Source organism: Acipenser ruthenus, chromosome 34, assembly GCF_902713425.1.
Source record: "Acipenser ruthenus chromosome 34, fAciRut3.2 maternal haplotype, whole genome shotgun sequence".
In the NCBI taxonomy this organism is placed as follows: Eukaryota; Metazoa; Chordata; class Actinopteri; order Acipenseriformes; family Acipenseridae; genus Acipenser; species Acipenser ruthenus.
The window spans coordinates 2,574,227-2,595,519 of NC_081222.1; the positions used below are offsets into that span (position 1 = coordinate 2,574,227).

At 41.2% G+C, this 21,293-nt stretch overlaps 1 protein-coding gene across 2 annotated transcripts in view; it reads left to right on the plus strand.

Annotated features, from left to right (window-relative positions):
* The window catches only part of LOC117970876 (collagen alpha-1(XI) chain-like), a 133,857-nt gene that overhangs the window by 108,581 nt on the left and 3,983 nt on the right, over positions 1-21,293 (plus strand). For both annotated transcript variants that reach the window (XM_059007210.1, XM_059007211.1), the window contains 14 exons: positions 615-722; positions 4,292-4,345; positions 5,666-5,719; positions 7,730-7,783; positions 8,960-9,013; positions 9,748-9,855; positions 10,141-10,194; positions 11,531-11,584; positions 14,631-14,738; positions 15,826-15,879; positions 17,407-17,442; positions 19,090-19,143; positions 19,874-20,123; positions 20,638-20,750. In XM_059007210.1, the coding sequence (XP_058863193.1) occupies positions 615-722; positions 4,292-4,345; positions 5,666-5,719; positions 7,730-7,783; positions 8,960-9,013; positions 9,748-9,855; positions 10,141-10,194; positions 11,531-11,584; positions 14,631-14,738; positions 15,826-15,879; positions 17,407-17,442; positions 19,090-19,143; positions 19,874-20,123; positions 20,638-20,750 (1,155 nt within the window). The remainder of the gene's footprint in view (positions 1-614; positions 723-4,291; positions 4,346-5,665; positions 5,720-7,729; positions 7,784-8,959; positions 9,014-9,747; positions 9,856-10,140; positions 10,195-11,530; positions 11,585-14,630; positions 14,739-15,825; positions 15,880-17,406; positions 17,443-19,089; positions 19,144-19,873; positions 20,124-20,637; positions 20,751-21,293) is intronic.

Sequence of the window (21,293 nt, forward strand, 5' to 3'; positions counted from 1 at the left end):
TATATTGTTTGGAAACACTGCATACACTTTTAAATATATTAATGTGAATATATTTATTTACAACATATTTTACAATGTATTTTGAATATAATTTAGAAAAATAAAATGTATAAATGTAAATATGTTGATTTACAAAATATAGTATATTATAAATATATTTAAGCAACATGTCATGTTTAAGAAAATATATAATAAATACATTTCAGGTTTAAAAAATATGTAATTCCATATATTAAAAATATATTTATTTTCCGTATGGGATGTCTTTGATCAATTTTTATTTTAAATGCAGTAGATGTTGAACTAATAAACTGATTGGGGTTCTTCCCCTAACACGAGGAAGTTGATGATGAAGTATAAGGCATATATCTGCTGCTGTATACTGCTAGTACACAGCAGAGTGCCTATTAACGGAGAAACTGCCCAATTTTGTTCCTCAACAGACAAGAACAAAATAGCAAGAAAAAGCTTGTAGCTTTTAAAGAGTAAAACCTAGTATTCAATACTTCTTAGTTGAACTCAGCAGGCCTCCGATTTCAAGGCCGGAGTTCACAGTGTTATTGTATTGGGGTTTGGTCCAGAGTTCTCACATGCTGTTGTTTTCATGTTCATAGGGCCCTAAAGGAGACGTCGGAGAGAAGGGGGACACTGGCCCCCCTGGTGCTGCTGGGCCCCCAGGAGTAAAGGGCCCCCCTGGCGAAGATGGATCCAAAGGCAACCCCGTGAGTCTGGTTACTTGTGGTTACTGCTTTTAACTTTCTGTAAAAAGACGTCAAGCAGACAAACGTTCTGGCTGCAGTTCAGTCTACGGGACGCTTGGAGAAGGCGATAGCCAAAATGCTTTGTCTACTTGGGTGGGTTTAAAAAGGTAAAGCTGTAGTAAAACAAGTCATGCAGACTTATATTTGAGTGCCTTCTTCAGTGTACCAGCTGTGGCCAAAGGTTTTGCATCAACTCGAATTTTAGGATTGAGACATCTCAAAAAAAAAAAAAAAAAAAACTCCTATATGAACAGAATATAGATCTTTTATTTAACATCATGTAATCAAAGAAATTATAAAACCATATTGCAAAAAACTACAAAGTGGTATGTAATTCAGTACGTTAATGTAACATTATTCAGCGGGTTTCATTTGACTTTATGAAGGAAAAATTAGTTAATTCTATAAGGTAATGCAAAACTTTTGGCCAGAGCTGTACAGTTCACGCAGAAGCCAAAATGTTTGTCTGCTTGACTTTGTTCCCCGTAGTTTTCCCTTTGAATTCTGATAGGAGTGTCACCCAGTCAGTTCTTGTCCTGTCTTTTTGACACCAAATTGCCTGTGGTTTATTCTTGTGGCTTGTCTACTGGGGCCACACCTGAGAACACAAAACTCGGCTCACTTGTTACCCACAGCACAAGGACTACATACTGGAAAGCCAGGTCTGTGGAGGTGACAGGACACTTCATTACCCCCAGCTTCACCTCCTACAGGTCTCCTGCTATTTCCTCCCTTCCGTTTACGTCAGCGTGCTTTCGTTTCCTTGGTAACGGAGCCCTGCTGTCTGAAGTCTGTCACCTTTCCTGGTGCTCAAGATTCTCACTGCTCTGCTATTCAGACACACACGACAAAAACAATACAGCAGCCCCTTATCAAACATAAGAAAGAAAAAAGGAAATGAACCAATAGTGCTACACTTTACAAAGAATACACATCACACGGATGATCTCAAATGTGTCGTTTTATATTGTACATTACAGAATGTACACTGTCGAAGAATAAAGGAAGATACGTATATAAATACCATGATGCCTGAAGGGTAATAGACCATTACATCATTAACTATGTAGTAAATGACATCCCAAGCACATTCATAGATTGTAATAGAAATAAGTGAGTGGAGTTACCTCTATCTGCCTTACTAGTCAAATGACAAGTTTCCTAATTAAGGGCCCTTGTGTTGTAGCTGCTGCTGCTGCTGCTGCTGTTGTCAGTTTGTTTCACAGTCACTAAGGTCTAATATGTGGTGCACATTTTTTGCATTAAACCTGTTATGTATATTAAACACTTTCATTAGAAAACTGAACAGTGGGATTTGAGAAACATTTATAGTATCAGAAGCCAGGGCCTGATGATAAGGTACTCTTTGCTGTCCATAAAGACATTGAAATAAAAAGCAGTGTCAGTTTTGCTTACTGCTTCCCTTGCTGTCAGGGGTTTTTATGACATGCCACGTCAGCACTCCCTTTGAATCTCAAACCAACCTGCACTGAAAATCAGCTTGGATAAACCTTCCGTCTCTGTAAACCTTGCACTGTTCAGCATCCCGTTTCATTGTTTGAAGCTGTGTTTTTTTTATTTTTTTTATTGGTGCCGCTAGAAAATGCAGACTAAAGGGCTTTGCAAAGCCTCACTTTAGCTCAGCTTTATAACATGAGTTATCTATAGTGTGACTTTACGACATAGGAAGACCGCAGACCACACTACTGCCTTAGGATAAGTGTCAAAAACATATTGGAAAATACATGTACTCTGTGACACTGTTTGATTGGTTGGTGCCATAAAAATATGGAACTAATGCAGGAGCTGTATTTATTTTGATGGAATTCCCCCTCTCCATGACTGATCTCAGTATTTTTGTCCTCATGCTACGAATAATAAACCCATCTTCAAAATGAGTTCGAATGACTTTTCCCTGCTTTCCCCGTCCCACATCCTGGCACTCGGGGCCAAGCTGATGTCACAATGTGGTTCTCTTATCTCGGAATCTGGGTGTGACCTTTAACATTCTCCTCCGAAAGTCACTCGCGATGACAGGATCCTCTGTCCCTGGGCCTTTCGTGTCACTTCCTGTATTCCATGGCAAGACAATCTTTGTGTCAAGCTGTTTAAAAACAGGATGTGAAAAATAACAATAATAAAGGTTTCTGTGTCGATGGCCAAGCTGACTCCTAATCCCTCCCTCTTTAAATATTGAATCATGGGAAGGCTAACTGTTGTCTACAGCACTGTACAGCTTTGGACAAAAGTTTTGCATCACCCCATAGAATTAACACATTTTGCTTAATAAAGTCGAATGAAACCTGCTGAATAATGTCACGTTAACATATTGAATTACACACTGCTTTGTAGTTAATGAAAATGTGGCATCTAACATGAAATACTGTATTACTATTATGGCTTCCGGTAGATTTTTATAATATCATTTTCTAGTTTCTTTCATTACATGATGTTAGATAAAAGATCTATATTATTTTCATATAATTTTTTATTTATTTTTTTATTATTTCTCAATCCTAAAATTCTAGGTGATGCAAAACTTTTGGCCATAGCTGTACAGTCCGTCAAGGAATTCGAAAATTTTAAATTATTTATTTATTTCTTAGCAGACACCCTTATCCAGGGTGATTTACAGTTGTTACAAGATACCACATTATTTTTACATATAATAACATTATTTTTTACACATTATTTTTATATACAATTACCCATTTACACAGTTGGGTTTTTACTGGAGCAATCTAGGTAAAGTACCTTGCTCAAGGGTACAGCAGCAATGTCCCCCACCTGGGATTGAACCCACGACCCTCCAGTCAAGAGTCCAGAGCCCTAACCACTACTCCACACTGCTGCCCCTAAAACAAGTTTTAGACTCTTTTGCTTATGTCGTACTGTGTTTTTCTCCCATGCATGGAAGTTAGATTTAATAGTGGTAAAAAAATGATATAATGCAGTTTGTAAAACGGCGCAGTAATTTTGGATTGAATCTACCCTTTGTGATTCAAAAACACAGCGCTGTCCGCTGAAGGCTAGTCTGAGACAACCAGATCCTTTTCACATGTGTGACTTCAGCTAGATTTGAACCCAGGCCTTCAAAGGTGAAAGGCTGATAGAGCAGTAACGTACTGCGCTACCTTTCCCTCGCTTGTCTTGTCTTGAAACTTACGACCACTGGATGCTATAGATCGCTTCCTGAATTGATTTGTTTCCTGCTGCTAACATCCACACTGAAAAAGGAGAAAGACAGAAAACCCCCACACAAGGCTGGCAGCACACTTATCCTCTGCTAGGTATAGATACTGTAGAAGCAGGGAGTGTGCGGGTCAAGCAAGGAGAACGCCCAAAGAAAATTACTCTATCAGAAATCAGTCATTGTGTTTTACGAGCTTTTAGAATGATGCTGGGTTTCTAAAATAAGACATTCCCTTGTATTGTGTGTGGCAGACCCTCCCTGACACTGTGTGCGTTGCTTTATATCAGCATGTTGTGTGGATTTCATTTCTAACTGCCGGTCTGTTCTGCGTTTTCAGGGTCCAATTGGATTTCCAGGAGACTCTGGCTCCCCAGGAGAAGCTGGGATCAATGTAAGTAAGAGCAGGTCTTCCTTTGCTCAATGACAGGACAAGGCTATCAACACTTATAAAAGTTACCCATAGTAAAAGCAGAGCCAAGTGTTAAAAAGCCTAGTGAAAGCATGGTTAAGCACAGCAGAGTAAATCCCATAGTTAAGTATATTAAAAAAGCACACCATGATAAAATATAGCAAACATATTGCATAACCGTGGGAAAAGCATGGAGGAAAACTGGAAACCGGCAGTGCAGATTTACTGTGGTAAACTTATAAGGAAACAGCAAGGTGTCCGTTTCCTTTCTTGATTTCCTGTGCAACTGACATAGCAACCTTTACACTGATTTGACTTATGGCTCACAGACAGACCCACCTTTTAGTTTATAAATAGGTTACCAACGTAGATTATAGGTCAATGCACACTGGAGCGGTTTATTTATCCAAACCTCTGGTGCAAAGTTATTGCACAAATAATAGTTTAGCATTTCTCCTTTGCGCCTTGCACACCTAGTCCCTAAGTGTTTTGATTCAGCTTTATTGTTATGCATGTTAACAATGCCTGGAGTGTTATTCATGGCACGGAGGCCCATGGTAAGCAGTCTAAAGCAGCCATCCCTGTGCTGAATGTACAAGTACGCTCACACAACTGGAATACAATTAACAGCATTTACAGATGATGGATGATGCCTCACGGAGCAAAATCCGCTGTGCACTGGCCTTTACAAAAGAAAACAGTTTGCTAAATCAAAACCAAATTGGGGAGTGTAAGAACATCACACTTACAGAGATATTTTACAGTCGGTTGACTCCATTTGTGTGTGTGTTTGTGATTTATTTAAGCAGGCTTTATTAAGGCTCTGAGGAGCCCGACCCTCCCGTGATTGATTAAAAGTTAGTTTCAAAGAAGTGCCCTGCAACACAGATAGAAATAGTGATCTCTGAACTGATGAACGAAGTTACAAAGCCTCAGCCTGTCAAATCAACTAGAACCATTATCACAGAACGAGGGGTAATTAGTACTTGCTAATGAGCGAGAATTTTAATTAAATGCAAATGTATTATTATACATCCTTTTGATGCATTGAAGCCAACCTTTACTTAAGCTTTTATCGGAGGGATCTTGAGGCTAGGCCGTCTCTCCGGTTTCCGCTTTTCATTATGAAAAGTTATTTGTTCGTTCTGCATTAGTTAGCGGAACGAGGTGAAGACACAAATTACACCTCAGCGTTGTAGACGCCTTTATCTTTTAATGCTGCAAAAGTTAACGCTTTGATAACTGTTTGAACTGAACAAACCCAGTGATGTTTTTTTTCTGGTCTGTTTTATGTCATGTTAGGGTATCGACGGAGAAGCTGGAGACAAGGGAGATGATGGCAAGCCTGGCAACCCTGTAAGTTTTTATTGAGGATTTCTTTTTTTTTTTTTTACTTTGCCTTCCTTACCGCATCCGATATTTACAAACAGAAGATAGTCGCAGTGCGTAAAAAAAAACAACGCTCTTTGTTAACAAGAGAGACGCTGATTGAAAAAATCAGCAGGATGCTTTTGGAAACCCTGTTTTCACTTCTGCTGTGCCTGTTGTCTAAGCTTGAGCCGCCCGTCCCCAAATGGACCGTGTGAAAGTCAACTGGGGCCAGTGTCCTTAGTGAGGGTGCCAGAGCACATCAGTGTACACCCGGGGCGCCTGACTGTTGTTTCTCTATTTTCGCCTCTGCCTTGTCTCTCTAGGCTGTTGCGGTCTCCTGCCTGAGGTTTAGCATATCCGTTTGTTTTGAGATAATAAAAGCTGAATTGAACTATAGTTAGATGCCACAGAGACAGCCCATATGTTAAAGGAGGAAAAAAAACTGAATTTGAGTGGCTAGCGACCATCTTTAACTGGCTACTGTAAATGAAACAGGTAGATAAAACAACACTTTAGGTCACATGATAGCCAAATGGCCACTAAAACAGCTGACATCTTGCCTAACAATAGTACTCTAATAAATCCTGAAGCTGCTTAGATGAAAAAAGACTATTCTGTATTATAACGCACGCTAATTATTTTGCATGGAAGCGATATATATATAAATACCTCTATAAATATATTTTAGTTTCAAATAAGGTTGTCTTGTCCTATGTCTGGAAGTTAAACCGCGCCAGTGAACAGTGAAATAATGCAGGTCATAAACCAGTACTGAATTTCTTTTGGATCAAATTCACTATAGCTGTTTGTTACTTTTTGTAATGTTTTTTGTTTCAGTGCTATACTATTTGTTTCCCTATGGCTAAACAGAGAAAATTAAACACTTAAAACCTGGAGCAACTGATCCGAACAGGAATGGGAGCCGGTAGATCCTGGATTTTAAATTCTCTCCGCCGCTGACTCATTCCATAACCCTTGGGCAAAATCAGATCCTTTCTGCATATCCTAGCGAGCCATAACATGCAGTGCTGTTACTCTCCTCTCAAAATACAAAGTGGCATGCTATTTATCCAAGGGTATCGCAAGTGCACTGACCTGAGGCAGGGACTGTGTGACCCTTAGGTCAAGAGAGCACTGGTACAGTTGCAACACTGTTCTTGACGTTTAAGCGGTACTGTGTTGGATTCAGACAGGTCCCTAACAAGTCTCCATACCTCTATAAAACACATCCCCGAAAACACAATGCCATATACTTGCACTTACCCTGTTTAAATATATTTGGTAATGACACAGCCCATTGTATTAGAGCTATGGCCAAAAGTTTTGCATCACCTAGAATTTTAGGATTGAGACATTCATTAAAAATATATATATATATACTATATATATATATATATATATATATATATATATATATATATATATATATACACACTATATATATATATATATATATATGGACATAATTGAGATCTTTTATTTAGAATCATGCCATCAAAGAAACTACAAAATGATATCGCAAAAGTCTACCGGAAGCCACAATAGTAGTACAGTATTTCATGTTGATTTTTCAATTTGTCAGTTTTTTGTTAAGTATATGGAAAACTACAAGGCTTTCATTCGACTCTATGAAGCAAAATGAGTTAATTCTATAGGCCATAGCTGTATACTGACATACCAATAGTAGCAAAATGTGTAAATTCTATAGGGTGATGCAAAACTTTTGGCTGTAGCTGTACATCTGGCAGAACAACATGCTGTCAGTTTTAAGCTTGGAACCATGTGAGCTAAAGGAGTAGCTCCTTTGGCCAAGCGAGTAAGAGTTCCGTACATCAGCCGTGCCTGTTAGCATTGGTCCAGCACTTCACCTAAGCTGACCTTGTGTTTGTGCGTGTGAAAGCAGTGAACGCACTCTGGTTCTGTGCTGTGTCCCCTGGCCCTACAGCTGATGCTAATCAGATCACTGAAGCCTGCGTCTTGTTCTTTGTGCTGCAGGGCCCACCAGGAGCCTCAGGGGAACCTGGACCGCCTGGCCCACCTGGGAAGAAGGTGAGGGGATGTAACTGACTGAGCCGCACTCCTTTATTAATTCATCCAGAGCGTAAACCAGGGCGAGCATGCCTGCCCGCAGGATCCTATTTCCAGCGAGGTTTTAGATAAAGAGGCAGAAAAACACTACGCCTGCAGACAATTGTAGAAATCTGCTGTCATGCAAGAAGAAGGAAGCGAGCAGTGCCATGAAACCAAGGTTCTCACGGCTGTTATTTACCCTCGTTTATTATTATTATTTATTTCTTAGCAGACGCCCTTATCCAGGGTGACTTACAATTGTTACAAGATATCACATTATACATTATTTCACATTTTATAGATACCACATTATTTTTTTTACATACAATTACCCATTTATACAGTTGGGTTATTACTGGAGTAATCTAGGTAAAGTACCTTGCTCAAGGGTACAGCAGCAGTGTCCCCCAGCTAGGACTGAACCCACAACCCTCCGGTCAAGAGTCCAGAGCCCTAACCACTACTCAACACTGCTGCCCCATAATTTTATTATTAAAAATAACGATTCCAGGATAAAAAGGGAAGGCCCTTGTTTTAGAATATTACAGTATGTACAAAACAGCACAAAAAGCAGCTGATGGTAAATGGATTTTTGCAAGCCTTAAGATGTTGGAATATATGTATTTTTTTGTTACTATCCAATCTGGAGGTGACATGGGGCAGTCAATTGATAGATTTCTAAAAGTATTATTAAGTGAAAGCTTAAAAATAATCGCGATATGTTTATTTAAACCAAATTCAGGTACATTAACCCCTTAAGGCACGTAAGGAATTGAGCGCTTGTTCAAACGGTTTCTTCTTAAAGTACTGTGAGAGCGACTCGAGTATCGCGAGGAGGAAACGGACACATTTTGGACGACCAGATCCAACATGTCAGCAAATTTTAAACCCTGTTCCGTGCAAAACCTGATTACAAAATAATAAAAAAAGTTAGCATATGCCCCTTGTACCTTAAAGGGTTATGCAATGCAAAGTCTGCATGCTTGCTTGCCTGCACACGCCAGTAGATACTACACCCGATTTACACTTGCAATCCCAGCTCCATCTCAACACAACCGTAACACACGGCTACCCCTTCGCAGTAGCGGCTGTGCGTGGCGGCTGTGTGAAATAAACGATCAGGTGTAACTGTGATCGCTCTTTTTGTTTCTCAAGGGACCTCTTGGAGCTGCTGGTAAAGAAGGGAATCAGGGACAGAAGGGAGCCAAGGTGAGTCTGCCGCCCCCACCCCTGGCACACCGGAGGCTGGTGTCTACAGAGCTGATGTTAAAAGTTCCTAAGTTAATATTTAAGCTACATGTGCTTCAAGAGCAGGTGGATCATAGAATCTACCGAACAACGTACAGCAGCAGCATGGTTCTACTTTAGTAACACTGGGTCTGGATTTTCCACTTTCCTTTACTGATCTGTGTTGAAAATGCTGCTTAGTGTGCTGAGAGAGTCTTCGCTGGGGATTCTGAAGGGAGCGTCTCATTGGCTCTGGTGCTCCCGTGGATTAGAGAGGCAAAATCGGCAGGGACTGTTTCTCCTCAGCGAACCCTGCTGGCCAGGTGCCCAGTTAGCTCAGAGCAGACACCTGCAGGGCTGCCCTTTATCCTCCAGTAGTTGGTAGCTCGCTGACATCCGCTCTCGAGTTCCTGGGTGTAGAAGAGGAAGCTGGCTCAGTCATGGGATCGGAGGACGCCCGCTTAACCTTCAGTTCTCCTGCGCTGTGCGGGGAATTGCTGCGGTGAGGGGAAAAATGATTGGACATTCCAAATCGGGGAGAAAATTGGGTGTAAAATAATTGCAGGTCCCACACACTGTTCAAGATGTTGGTTTTCTTCCTTCAGCGATATAAACAGCAACAGTGTTTGGATCTACCAACCTTAAATAGAGACCCAGGGCTGTAGGACAGTCGGCTGCTGCTCCCGTGTGTCACCGAGTTTGTGTTTTCTTCACAGGGGGCTTCGGGAGCTGAGGGTCCTGTAGGGAAGACTGGTCCAGTCGGGGCTCAGGGACATCCAGGCAAGCCTGGACTGCAGGGAATGAGGGGCATCCCGGGGCCCGCTGTGAGTATGACGTGAAACGAGAAAAAAAACAGACCCCCAGCATTCTGGTCTGTTGAAACCCCCTCCATCTGTCAATGGAGCCTGAGGAAGCCTCCTAGCAAGGTACTGTAGTTCACTGACTGAGCTGCCCAGGGTAGTTAATCTCCAACACTGCCCTCCACACCTTCCCTTTATCCCAGCCCCTTCTCATCCTTAGCCATTGAGAAGCCAGACCTCGCAGCGCTGAGGCTAGTAAGCTAAACTGGTTATTCTTTTTTTTATTGTGAAATATATCTTCTTTTTCAGGGAGAACAAGGTCTAAATGGACCGCCTGGACAAAGTGGACCTCCCGGACCGTCGGTAAGCTTCTGTTCATATTCATCTTCTGCAGAGCAACCCTTACAGTCTGAAGGTTTTGAAATACACCACTGGGGTCCCATTATAACAGAGCATTACCCACGAGAAACCAGAGGCAGAGACATTAGGTTCTGATACAGTACCATGCTGTCTGGTGTTGACGTAATAACAGAGAACACCCCTCGGGAAGCAAGCAAAGTGTTCTCTTAGCCGAAGTGTTCTTCAAGACGGAGTTGACCACTAGACACAATATAAATCAATAGACACTTTAGAAAATGCAGCAGCAACTCTAGATTAATCATGAATACATGTACAGGAGCAATATTCAAGACATGCACAAAATTATTAAAGAAGAACGGTGGAGCAAATCACCAGAACGGGAAACACCAAATTGCTTCGACTTGTGTCTGATTCAGGTTTTTTTTTCAAGAGCTCGAACAATTTCCAACTTTTTGTAGCAAGAGAAACAGCGGCGCATTTTGCTGTTTGTTTACATACCATGATTTTGTAGCGATGAGGTGCACTCTTGGAAAGCAGAATACCAAACAAGGCAATGATAAATGACGACGCGTCTGGAGAGATTGAATAAATCAATCAAAAGTCACTTTTGAAAACCATTTGAATTTAAGTTTATAACAAAGTTTTAAGGTATCAGGTTACAAAACAGTACTGTATCAGTTGTAAGTGAATTGCTAGCGGTGCCAAGAAGGTGTTCATTTAAGCGAAGTTCCTGTTCCTTTAGCCAGAGCATTTACAATGGGAAAAATCTTTTTCACCACAAGGGTGTTCCCTTAAGCGAAGTGTTCTCTTAGGAGGTGCGTCTATACGCGGAGACTACTGTATTACCAGCACTGTGTAATAGGATTATGGTACAGCAGGGAGTACCATTGTGATACTATTGGTAAGTCAATATCCAGCTATGGCCTATAGAATTAACACATTTTGTTTCATATAGTCGAATGAAACCTGCTGAATAATGTTACGTTAACATATTGAATTGCATACCACTTTGTAGTTTTACATACTTAATGAAAAATGGACAAATTGAAAAATGTGACATTTCGAAACCTGAAAAATGTGACATTTTGAAATCTAACACAAAATACTGTACTACTATTATGGCTTCCGGTAGACTTTTTTAAGCGATATAATTTAGTAGTTTCTTTGATTACATGATGTTACATAAGAGATCTAAATTATGTTCACATGGTTATTTTTTTTATTTAATGATTTGTTTTGGTACAGAACCATTGCATTTCCACAGCAGTTGTCTATCAGTGTGGGGTACTCCCACAAAAACACCTCACCCTCACATTTCATGCTTTGTCTTATTTTACAGGGCCCTCCCGGCCTGCCTGGTCTGAAAGGGGATGTCGGAAGGAAAGGTGACAAGGTAAGCCCCCAAAAAAAAAAAAAGGTTTTGAGCACCAAAAAGGAATCCCATTCGCCCTTTCACCTGGGTTCAAGTCTAACCAGTGACCCCTGTACGAAATGAGTTTTGACGGTCTCAGCCTTAGGGTTTGATTTCCTCCTCCGCCACTCAAACTGGTTGTAGTTGACATGTTACCTGTCAGGCTCTTTCATTCGCTACACAGAACTCAAAGGTGCAGTTTCGAAAGAATCACATTAGAGGGAGCAGCTGATTGGTTACTGAGAGGAAAGGTGGCGATACAAGAAGTGTCTGAAAGCACGGCTTGCAAAATTTGATTTCTTTAACCTAGCGTAGTACCAGATATAGCGATTTAGAATGAGAATGTATGTTTGCTAAAGCATGTGTTTCTTTCAAAACTGCACATTTGACACCTATATAGTGAATAGGGAAAGTTTACTGAAACTATTTTGCGAGTTTCAGTTAATAAAAGGAAATCCAGGATGTTGAGCTCTGTGGAGGAGCAATGCTCCATGTAAGTGGCTGCTCAGTGATTGAGTGACATAGTGTTTACAAAGGAAGGGCTTGTTTAGGACTGAAAGGTGCTTTGCAAAATGCCAGTTCCACTCCATTCCGTCCCATTGTGCCTCTGATATGCACACAATCTCGCATTCTCCCCATGCTCTTCAGCTCCTCAGACCGCATAGGAGTGACATAAAGGAGGAGTTAATAACAGGAAGAGACTGTTCAGTTGTTTTTTTTCTGACATTTCTGGCAAAACAAACGTAGTAGCGACGGGTTAGGCAATAAATATTTATCTCGAGAAAGAAGCTGTCAGTGTGTGTTTGTTACCTGCCCTCTATCTGTCTGCTTCACTGACTTGCAGAAGTATTTGCAAGGAAAAAGAATCTCAATGACTCTCGCTTGTCGTCAAGCATACAAAGTGAACAGGTGCATTTCGGTAGAGAAGACACTTCACCCCCCCTAAGAGAAAGGATGCTCCCTGCAGTCCAGGGCAGGCTTCAGGCATGAAGACTGAACTGCTCCCCCCCTCCCTCACCCCTCCCTCACCCCACTAAGAGAAAGGGTGCTCTCTCCAGTCCAGGGCAAGCTTGAGGCATGGAGACTGAACTGCTCCCTCCCTCCCTCACCCCCCTAAGAGAAAGGGTGTTCCCTACAGACCAGGGCAAGCTTGAGGCATGTTCACCACAGGACAATGTAGGGAAGCTACATGCATTAAAATATCATTTAAAAAAAAACTGCACCACACAACGATATGTATAACGTTCCACCAAAGATCCCCCCCACCCCAAAATAAAACAGCAATTTGTTTTTGTGCTTCTGGACATATAAAATGTGAAATCATGTTGTGTAGTGTCTAGAGATGTACTAGCATTGCAAGGCGTTCAATTCAACACAATTCTTAAAAAACAAAAAGGAGCACAGCCCGTGCAGGCTGTGCTGTGAAAGAGATCCGAGACTGATTTCTCTGGAGAGCCTATTAGAAGAGACCACAGGGACCCAAATGTCATCAGATAATTAAACACATATTAAAACCTGGAATGGATGAAATAGGAGTCTTATTGCTTTCTCCCCGCTCTCACTGCTTGTGATTGCTGCTTATGTGTGCTACATGGATGTATTGTTGCAATTTCTTTTTTTTTTTTTTAAACACAATTGTTTTGAAATGTTTTTTATTCATATATCATTTATTTTTTCCTCTATTTTTTGTACCATTTCAGTTTGAGTAAAGACCTTGATACAGTAAATGCATTCCTTTATATATATATATATATATATATATATATATATATATATATATATATATATATAAACAAGTAGCTTTCGAGTTAAGGGGAATGAAAGCAATGAATAGTGAACAATGGGTAATCTGGAAATATGCAAATTTCATCATTACAAGAACCAATCAAATCGCATGAAAGTCGCCTAAGGGCTTCTACATTGTATAATATACTGTGCTTTGACTTTTAAAATGTAGAAGCCTTTAGGCGACTTTCATGCGATTTGATTGGCTCTTTTAATGCTGACATTTGCATATTTCCCGATTACCCATTGTTATGCGTAAAGAAGCTGCTGTTATAAACAAGTTGTCTTTTAAAAGAAAAGTTCCGGAAGGTGATGACATCATGACTTCAGAATAGAATGTTCATTCCAAGAGGTTCTAAAGTGCCTCCTTTGAAAATGAATTTGCCTTCTTTTTGCTTCCTGGCTGCATTTGTCCCATAGCAGTGATTTCTCCCCATTTATGTCTTCTGGCAACAGGAGATGTAGAGGTGTTAATTCTTATACTTTGTAGATGTTCCACGAAGCGATAAACGTTTAGTATACTATTCCTTTACTGGTGAAAATCTCATGAATAGTAAATGAAGATTCTGCCCCTTTGATTACTGTGTTGTTGTGGATGTATACGTACAGCGCGACCTGTTGCATGGAAATGAGCCTGTGAGATTGTCACAGATGGGTTGCATGTTACTATGGACTAAATATTTTCTTAGATTTGGGTCTGTTTTGTAAGACATCAATGGTGGATTATTGAAAATAGGAGCTGTAGAGGGATCTTGTTGGAGAATACTAAAATGTCTGTGTATGAGAGGCTGTGTTATTTTGGCCACAGGATGATAGGTAAGAACCGGGTGGATTATTAGTATTCTGTGTGATGCTTTTGTACAAAGTATCCTTTCTGTTTATCGTAGATACACGCAACTGAGCTTCTTGAATGGTTGTGTCTGGAAAACCACAGTTTCTGAAAAAATGCACACATTTCATTTGCTTTGTTTGAAAAATCCCTATCATGACTGCAAGTGCGTCTCAGTCTTAATAATTGGGAGTACGGAAGGGAGTCACGACAAGCTTTAGGATGTGAAGAGTCGTATCTCAGGTATTCTTTGTAGAAAACGGTGGTGCTATATATATAAAACAATGAAAAAATATATATGTAGCTGACACCTTTCAGATGGCTTTATTATATAGCTCATAGCACACACTGCCACCAGCGGCTGGCTGTTGGAACTGCAGTATTTAAAATGTTTTCCCTTCCTTCTCTTCGCAGGGCCATGCTGGCTTGATCGGGCTGATCGGAACTCCTGGAGAGCAGGGGGAGAAGGGAGACCGGGGGATGCCCGGGAACCAGGGAGCACAGGGACCCAAAGGAGACGGGGTCAGTGGTGCCACTATACTGCGGACAGTGCAGAGCAGATAGCAGCGTGCCTGAAAATATATCAACTGGGTCGATCTGCTGCGAGAATACTGTTTCATATCTCCTTCCGTCACCGATTTTTAAAAATGTATTTATTGATTTATTTTTTGAAATTTTGAAGTTTGTGTGACTATGGAGTTCTAGAAGTTGCCCTGCCATAACTTTGGGGGAAAAAACAAACAAACATCTGCATTATAATATAACAGATAGGAATCTTAATGTGGTACAATTATGCACACAGTGGATATATATATATATATATACAGGTATATAAACAAATAGCTTTCGAGTTAAGGTGAAAGAAAGCAGTAACTATAAAACTGTGGGTAGTCAGGATTTATGCAAATATCAGAATTACAAGAGCCAATCCAATCACATGAAAGTCGCCAAAAGGATTCTGCATTCACAGCGTTTTAAAAGTCAAAGCACAGTATCTGCAGACATGTTTCACCCTGTTTGGGGCTCATCAGATCAGCATAACTGTACTTTGACTAGTGAAAATATATATATATATATATATATACAATAAGTCATAGCAGCTATCCACAAATGGTCTCTGGCCATTCCAAGCTTAGGTGGGGTGAACACCAGCTTGTATCTTACACAATTTGTTAAGATTATTATTATTCGTTTATTTAGCAGATGCCTTTATCCAAGGCGACTAACAGAGACTAGGGTGTGTGAACTTTGCATCAGCTGCTGAGTCACTTACAATTACGTCTCACCCGAAAGACGGGACACAAGGAGGTTAAGTGACTTGCTCAGGGTCACACAATGAGTCAGTGAGTGATCCGGGATTTGAACCGGGGACCTCCTGCTTACAAGCTCTTTTCTTTAACCACTGGACCACACAGCCTCCTATAATACATCATTTAAGTAGGAATTATTAAATTGTACGTAGCAGACACCTTTCAGATGGCTGTATCGCGCCAGTAATCGGGGTCAACGACAACAATACACACATACATATCATAACCCTTCGTTCCGCTCGGCCCAGCTTGTCCAATGGGTCTTGCTGTGTCTGATTGTGCTGTTCTTGTTGTTGCAGGGTGTGGTCGGTCCCCTTGGCCCCCTCGGTCCCCCGGGACCTCCAGGTCTACCAGTAAGTGAGACACTCAGATAATAACCTTCCTCTTTCCTGTCAAGCCCAAGCTCTCACCGTCTTACAAGCCTCACTGCTTCTTCACAGTCTATTTCATGGTTCTCTTCAATTCGGTATTCAGTCATTTACACTTAGATGTGAGATCTTAATAGGAGCGGATGCTGCAGCAATAAATCGCTTCCCCACTGTCTCCACATTGCAAGGTTCAGGGGCTGCGATAGGGAAGCAGTGTATTATTCTGTAGCTGTGAAGGGAAAACAAAGAGGTGGGATTGATGAAGAAAGCATTGTGTCTGAACGTCTGCAGAAATGAACAGAAAGAAACAGAGAATGAAGATTCAGGACTTTAACTAATTAACATCTATTGCAACGAGTAGCTTCAGCCCTTCAGCCAAATTCCTTGAATCGTTATGTTTGGTCAGACCTTAATAAATTGCACATTATTGTATGTCAGCTGAAGCCAAATTGTTCCAGTGCTACAATTCTGTATTTAAAAATCATACATGATGCTTTAGCCCCTGAACACGATTGAAATGTGAAAGAGTTCAGAGCGGTTATCTTTCTGAGAAGCAATTAGCATATTTTACATTCATTTGCATAATTACAATAGGATGTGCACCAGCACGGCGGTCTGACTGGCGCACCCCAGCAGAATCTGCAAATACATCTTTCACTCTATAATGCTCTTCTATTAAACCTGCAAATGGACCTTAATACTGTTAAATAAATTCTCAACCCAGTATGACTGGGAGAGCCCAAAACATCCCAGACAAAGCTTGCAGGAACAAACTGTGCAAATACAGTAGCTGTTCTGCCTGGCATTCAGGCAATCGTTACCGACACATATTTGGAGGGTATTGTCGTGATTTTACGTCAGCAGGGAGATACGGAATGTGCAGTTGTTTTTTTAGCATGGTAGATGTTGCAGGAACGTTCTCAGTGCAATGGAATAAATATTGCACAGTGGTCCTGATGTGGCAGTCCTCTGGTCTGGTTACTGACATGGCACTGCATTGGATGACCAGTGCACACCAGTGCAGGGCTTCCCAAACCAGGTCCTCGGGACCACAGTGTCTTCTGGTTTTCATTCCAACTGAGCTCTCAGTTACTTAACCAAAGCCTTAATTGATCATTTGCTTAATTAGATCTTTTTAATTATTCTCAGCTCCTTAAAAATTGCAGAGTTCAAAGTTACTTACACAATTATATAGTTAACTTGAAATCTCTAACTATTTTAAGAGCTGACAATAATTGTAATAAAGTTCTGATTAAGGGTTTAGTTAAGTAATTGAGAGCTCTGTTGGAACCAGAAGACACCAGGGGGGTCCTGAGGACTGGGTTTGAGAAGCTGTGATACCATTGGCATGTCAACTGTGATACCATGTGATACCATTGGCATGTCAAAATATGCACAAGTTTTGCCACTCCACCGTTCTAGCTGGTGCCAATTGACACTGAAGATCTTTTTGGTGTGGGCTCTTCTTGAATCGTTTTTATTGAGTTGTAATGATGGCTTCATTTCTAACAGGGTCCACTTGGTCAGAAGGGATCTAAAGGAGAATCCGTAAGTAATCCCCCCTGTCCTCTTGTTTCTCAGTTCACTGTTGTACACTACGTCTATGGAGCATGAGCATTCACAGAGTCCTGTAGTTATTCCACCAATCAGGATGAAAGAATAATGCACAGCCATCCCCGTATAACAGTTTCCCACAGTAAAAGCACAGCAAAGTGTAAAGCACAGTGAAAGCATGGTAAAGCATAGGTAGGCATGGTAAAGAATAGCAAGGTATGGTAAAGCATATTCATAAACATGGCAAACCAGCGTAAACTAGGATAAAATCACACTATAACCCTGGGAAAAGCAGGGACTGCAAAAATACCGCAGTAAACTTTTATAAGGGTCAGGACTTAAATAACTACAGTGCTCCTTGGATGTTTGTGGACTATTCTGTTTATGTAACAAGTATGATGTTTGCGAGGAAACAACTATGCTTAAACCTGAATTAAACCGCTGAAGTCGGATAACTACTTTCCTTAGATCAAGCTCCATATCTTCTTGAAGCAGTGTGGCATAATCTGTAACAGTGTGATTCTGTTGTTGGTTTTGTATGCAACACAAGATTCCAAAATTAGATATTCACGCAGCAGCATTGAATATGAAAAAGTTATTCAACGCTAGATCATAGTAAAAGCTTAGCAAAGTGTAGTAAAGCATAGTTAAAGCATGGTAAGTCCCAGAGAGATATGGTAAATGCATAGTATAACCATGGGTAAAGCATGGAAAAAATGCAAAATTACTGTGCAGATTTCCAAGGACAAATGGGTGAGCAATTCATCTGTGTGATGTTCCTACGATGGAAATTCAATTTGATTCTAGATCTTAATAATGTAAGGATGGATTTGAATTGAAGCCAGCAATGTAAATACATGCTGTCTTGAGTGGTCTTGCAAGTGAAACGATCATCACGCAGCTGAAGTTTAATGCACTCGGGTATTAATCCCTTTGAGCCGTATTTATGATAGCTGGAGCGAAGACCTGCTAACTTACCACACTTCAGAAACTTTGATTTTAAGAAAGTGGCTTAAACTGAGACATACTGTGCATCTTTAAGCTTGCTAAGCTAAAGCCTTGTTGGATTGATCTGAAACTCTTTATTCGGATATAACGGTGCAGGAATGACACAGTCACGGTTGAAGGTTTTATGAATAAATAAAAGCCATGCTCTTGGTTGGCCTGCCCATGAGTGGGAATGGAGCGTCTTTGCAAATTAATATAGAATGCTCAAAGCCTGCTTGGGCAGGGGAGGGCTGTAAATCCAGGGAAAGGAACATGCTGTCTGTCTCCTAGCAGAGCTCCCGGTGTAAATAATGAAATCACAGGAACACTCCAGACAGGGACAGTGTTAAGGGTGGCCCAGGGCTAGTCAAGGTGAAGACATGTAGTGTTATGGTTTAGAGCTACTCAACATTCTAGTATATTGAACATACCTTTATTAAGGGAAAGTGTGTTTGAAAACAAACAGTGGAGGTACGCATAGGCTTTTGATGCCATGGTATGCGAGATACAGTATACATATATCTCACAAGGTAGGGAAAACATGGTCAGGTCCATGAGAGATGCAGCTATTAGAAAGAAAAGGCAATCCTTTCAGGCGTTGTTCATAGCGGTTTTCGGCAGTTTCTGGAATGACAAACTGCCTTTATGTTCCAGGGAGCCACTGGTCAGAGAGGAGACACAGGCCCACTCGGACCCCCGGGACCTCCTGTAAGTATCTGTCTCCTTGTCCTCTGTAACCTCCTTCTGCTGCAAGTGGTAGCATGAGTGTAAGCTATGGAATTATAATGCGATACGCATGTCGCGTGTCAAATGTAAACGTGCACAGCCCATTGGTGTAGTTTAACAATTTTTTTTTTTAATAAAATATTGAAAGGGGGGAATACAAGAGGGACTAAACACTGTAGATGGCTATACTGTGCATTACCCGTAGACAGCAGCCATCGTGCTTACTGGATTAGATCATTCTGTATTGCTTACTAAACGGGACGAACTGAGTATAACTGCTCTGCTTAGTTCCTAGGTTGTGCTTTTTTTGTGACAGAATCAAAATGAATATCAGCTATTATTATTATTTGTTTATTTAGCAGACGCCTTTATCCAAGGCGACTTACAGAGACTAGGGTGTGTGAACTATGCATCAGCTGCAGAGTCACTTACAACTACGTCTCACCCAATAGACGGAGCACAAGGAGGTTGAGTGACTTGCTTAGAGTCACACAGTGAGTCAGTGGCTGAGGTGGGATTTGAACCGGGGACCTCCTGGTTACAAGCCCTTTTCTTTAACCACTGGACCACACAGCCTACTAAATGGTAGAGTTCAGCACAGCTAGTGCACCACGTTTACGACTGTTTTGTTAGCAGGGAAAGACCTAGTAAACAGACACCTCTCTCTCTCTCTCTCTCTCTCTCTCTCTCTCTCTCTCTCTCTCTCTCTCAGGGCCCCCCGGCTGAGATGATTGAGCCCCTGCCAGTCCAGGGCAGAGGGAAGAGGAGACGGCACTCGGAGACCGTGCAGGGGGACCAGCCCGAGGACGTGAGCGACACCGCGGACGGCATGGAGGAGGTCTTTGCCTCCCTCAACTCCATGAAGTCGGAGGTGGAGCAGATGAGGAAGCCTATGGGCACCTTTGAGAGCCCTGCCCGCACCTGCAAGGAGCTGCACATGTGCCAGCCCCACTTCAGAGACGGTGCGTTAAACACCAGCCAGACCCCCAGTGCAGTCAGAATGATCATTAAGAGAACTCTGTGCATTGTTTCATAGTTCACGCTCCAACTAATTAATTACTTGCAGTTTCTTATACTGAACTAAGACGGGCCATGGGAATGTACAGCTCTGGCCTAAAGTTTAGCATCAGCTCGAATTTTAGGATTGAGACATAATTAACAAACTATATGAACATAATTTAGATTTATTTAACATCATGTAATCAAAGAAACTACAAAATTAAAATCGCAAAAGTCTACCGGAAGTATCTTTATTAGTTTAGAAGCATGCTTTTTTGAATTCTCTCTTCTATACTGCAAAGGCAGTCCTCAGCACAGATGCCTTCCCCTACACCTGTGTCATTAGGTTGTCATTAGGTTTTTGTAGAGGGTGGATCTGCAATTCATTGCAAATTGAAGTCTTGGGGATGTTTTACGACTCTGCTTCACAAATGTTATCCTCTGATCCCTAATCTCCTTTATTGGCTGATTTCCCAGGAGATTACTGGATTGATCCAAACCAAGGATGTCACAGAGATTCCTTCAAGGTGTTCTGCAACTTCACTGCGGAAGGAGAAACCTGTCTCTTCCCAGACAAGAAATCGGAAGCTGTAAGTAAAAAGCAGCACTGCATACGTTCCCATTGAAAGAGTCTTTAAATAACAACCCAGGGCCAATGCATCCCAGCACTGTCCCACTTAGTGGCATAACGAGACACGAATGTCACAATATGACACGTATCACGATACGCAGATTGTGATGCAGTATGCATCACGATATATGTGACGGTCCGGATGGGCTACTTGTATGATGCACAATAAGGTGCACATTTTAAAGATGGACCATTTTGTTAAAAGACAAAAATGTAACGAGATAGAGAGTATGTATCCCTACAAACTATAAAGTGCACCTATTCTTCATTCAAGAACGATACACGTCTGTATTACGACACTACACTCCACGTAAAGAAAGGATCCCAATTCATCGATACACCATGAATCGTTATGCCCCTGACGCTAATACGGTTTTATTATTTTTGTAATATCTTGAACCAGTAACCCAATTGTGATGAAACTTGGTAAAGACATTCCTTTGCCCAGGTTCTTGGATATATCTTGATTTGAGGATTTGAGTTCTGGCATAACAAAGAGGCT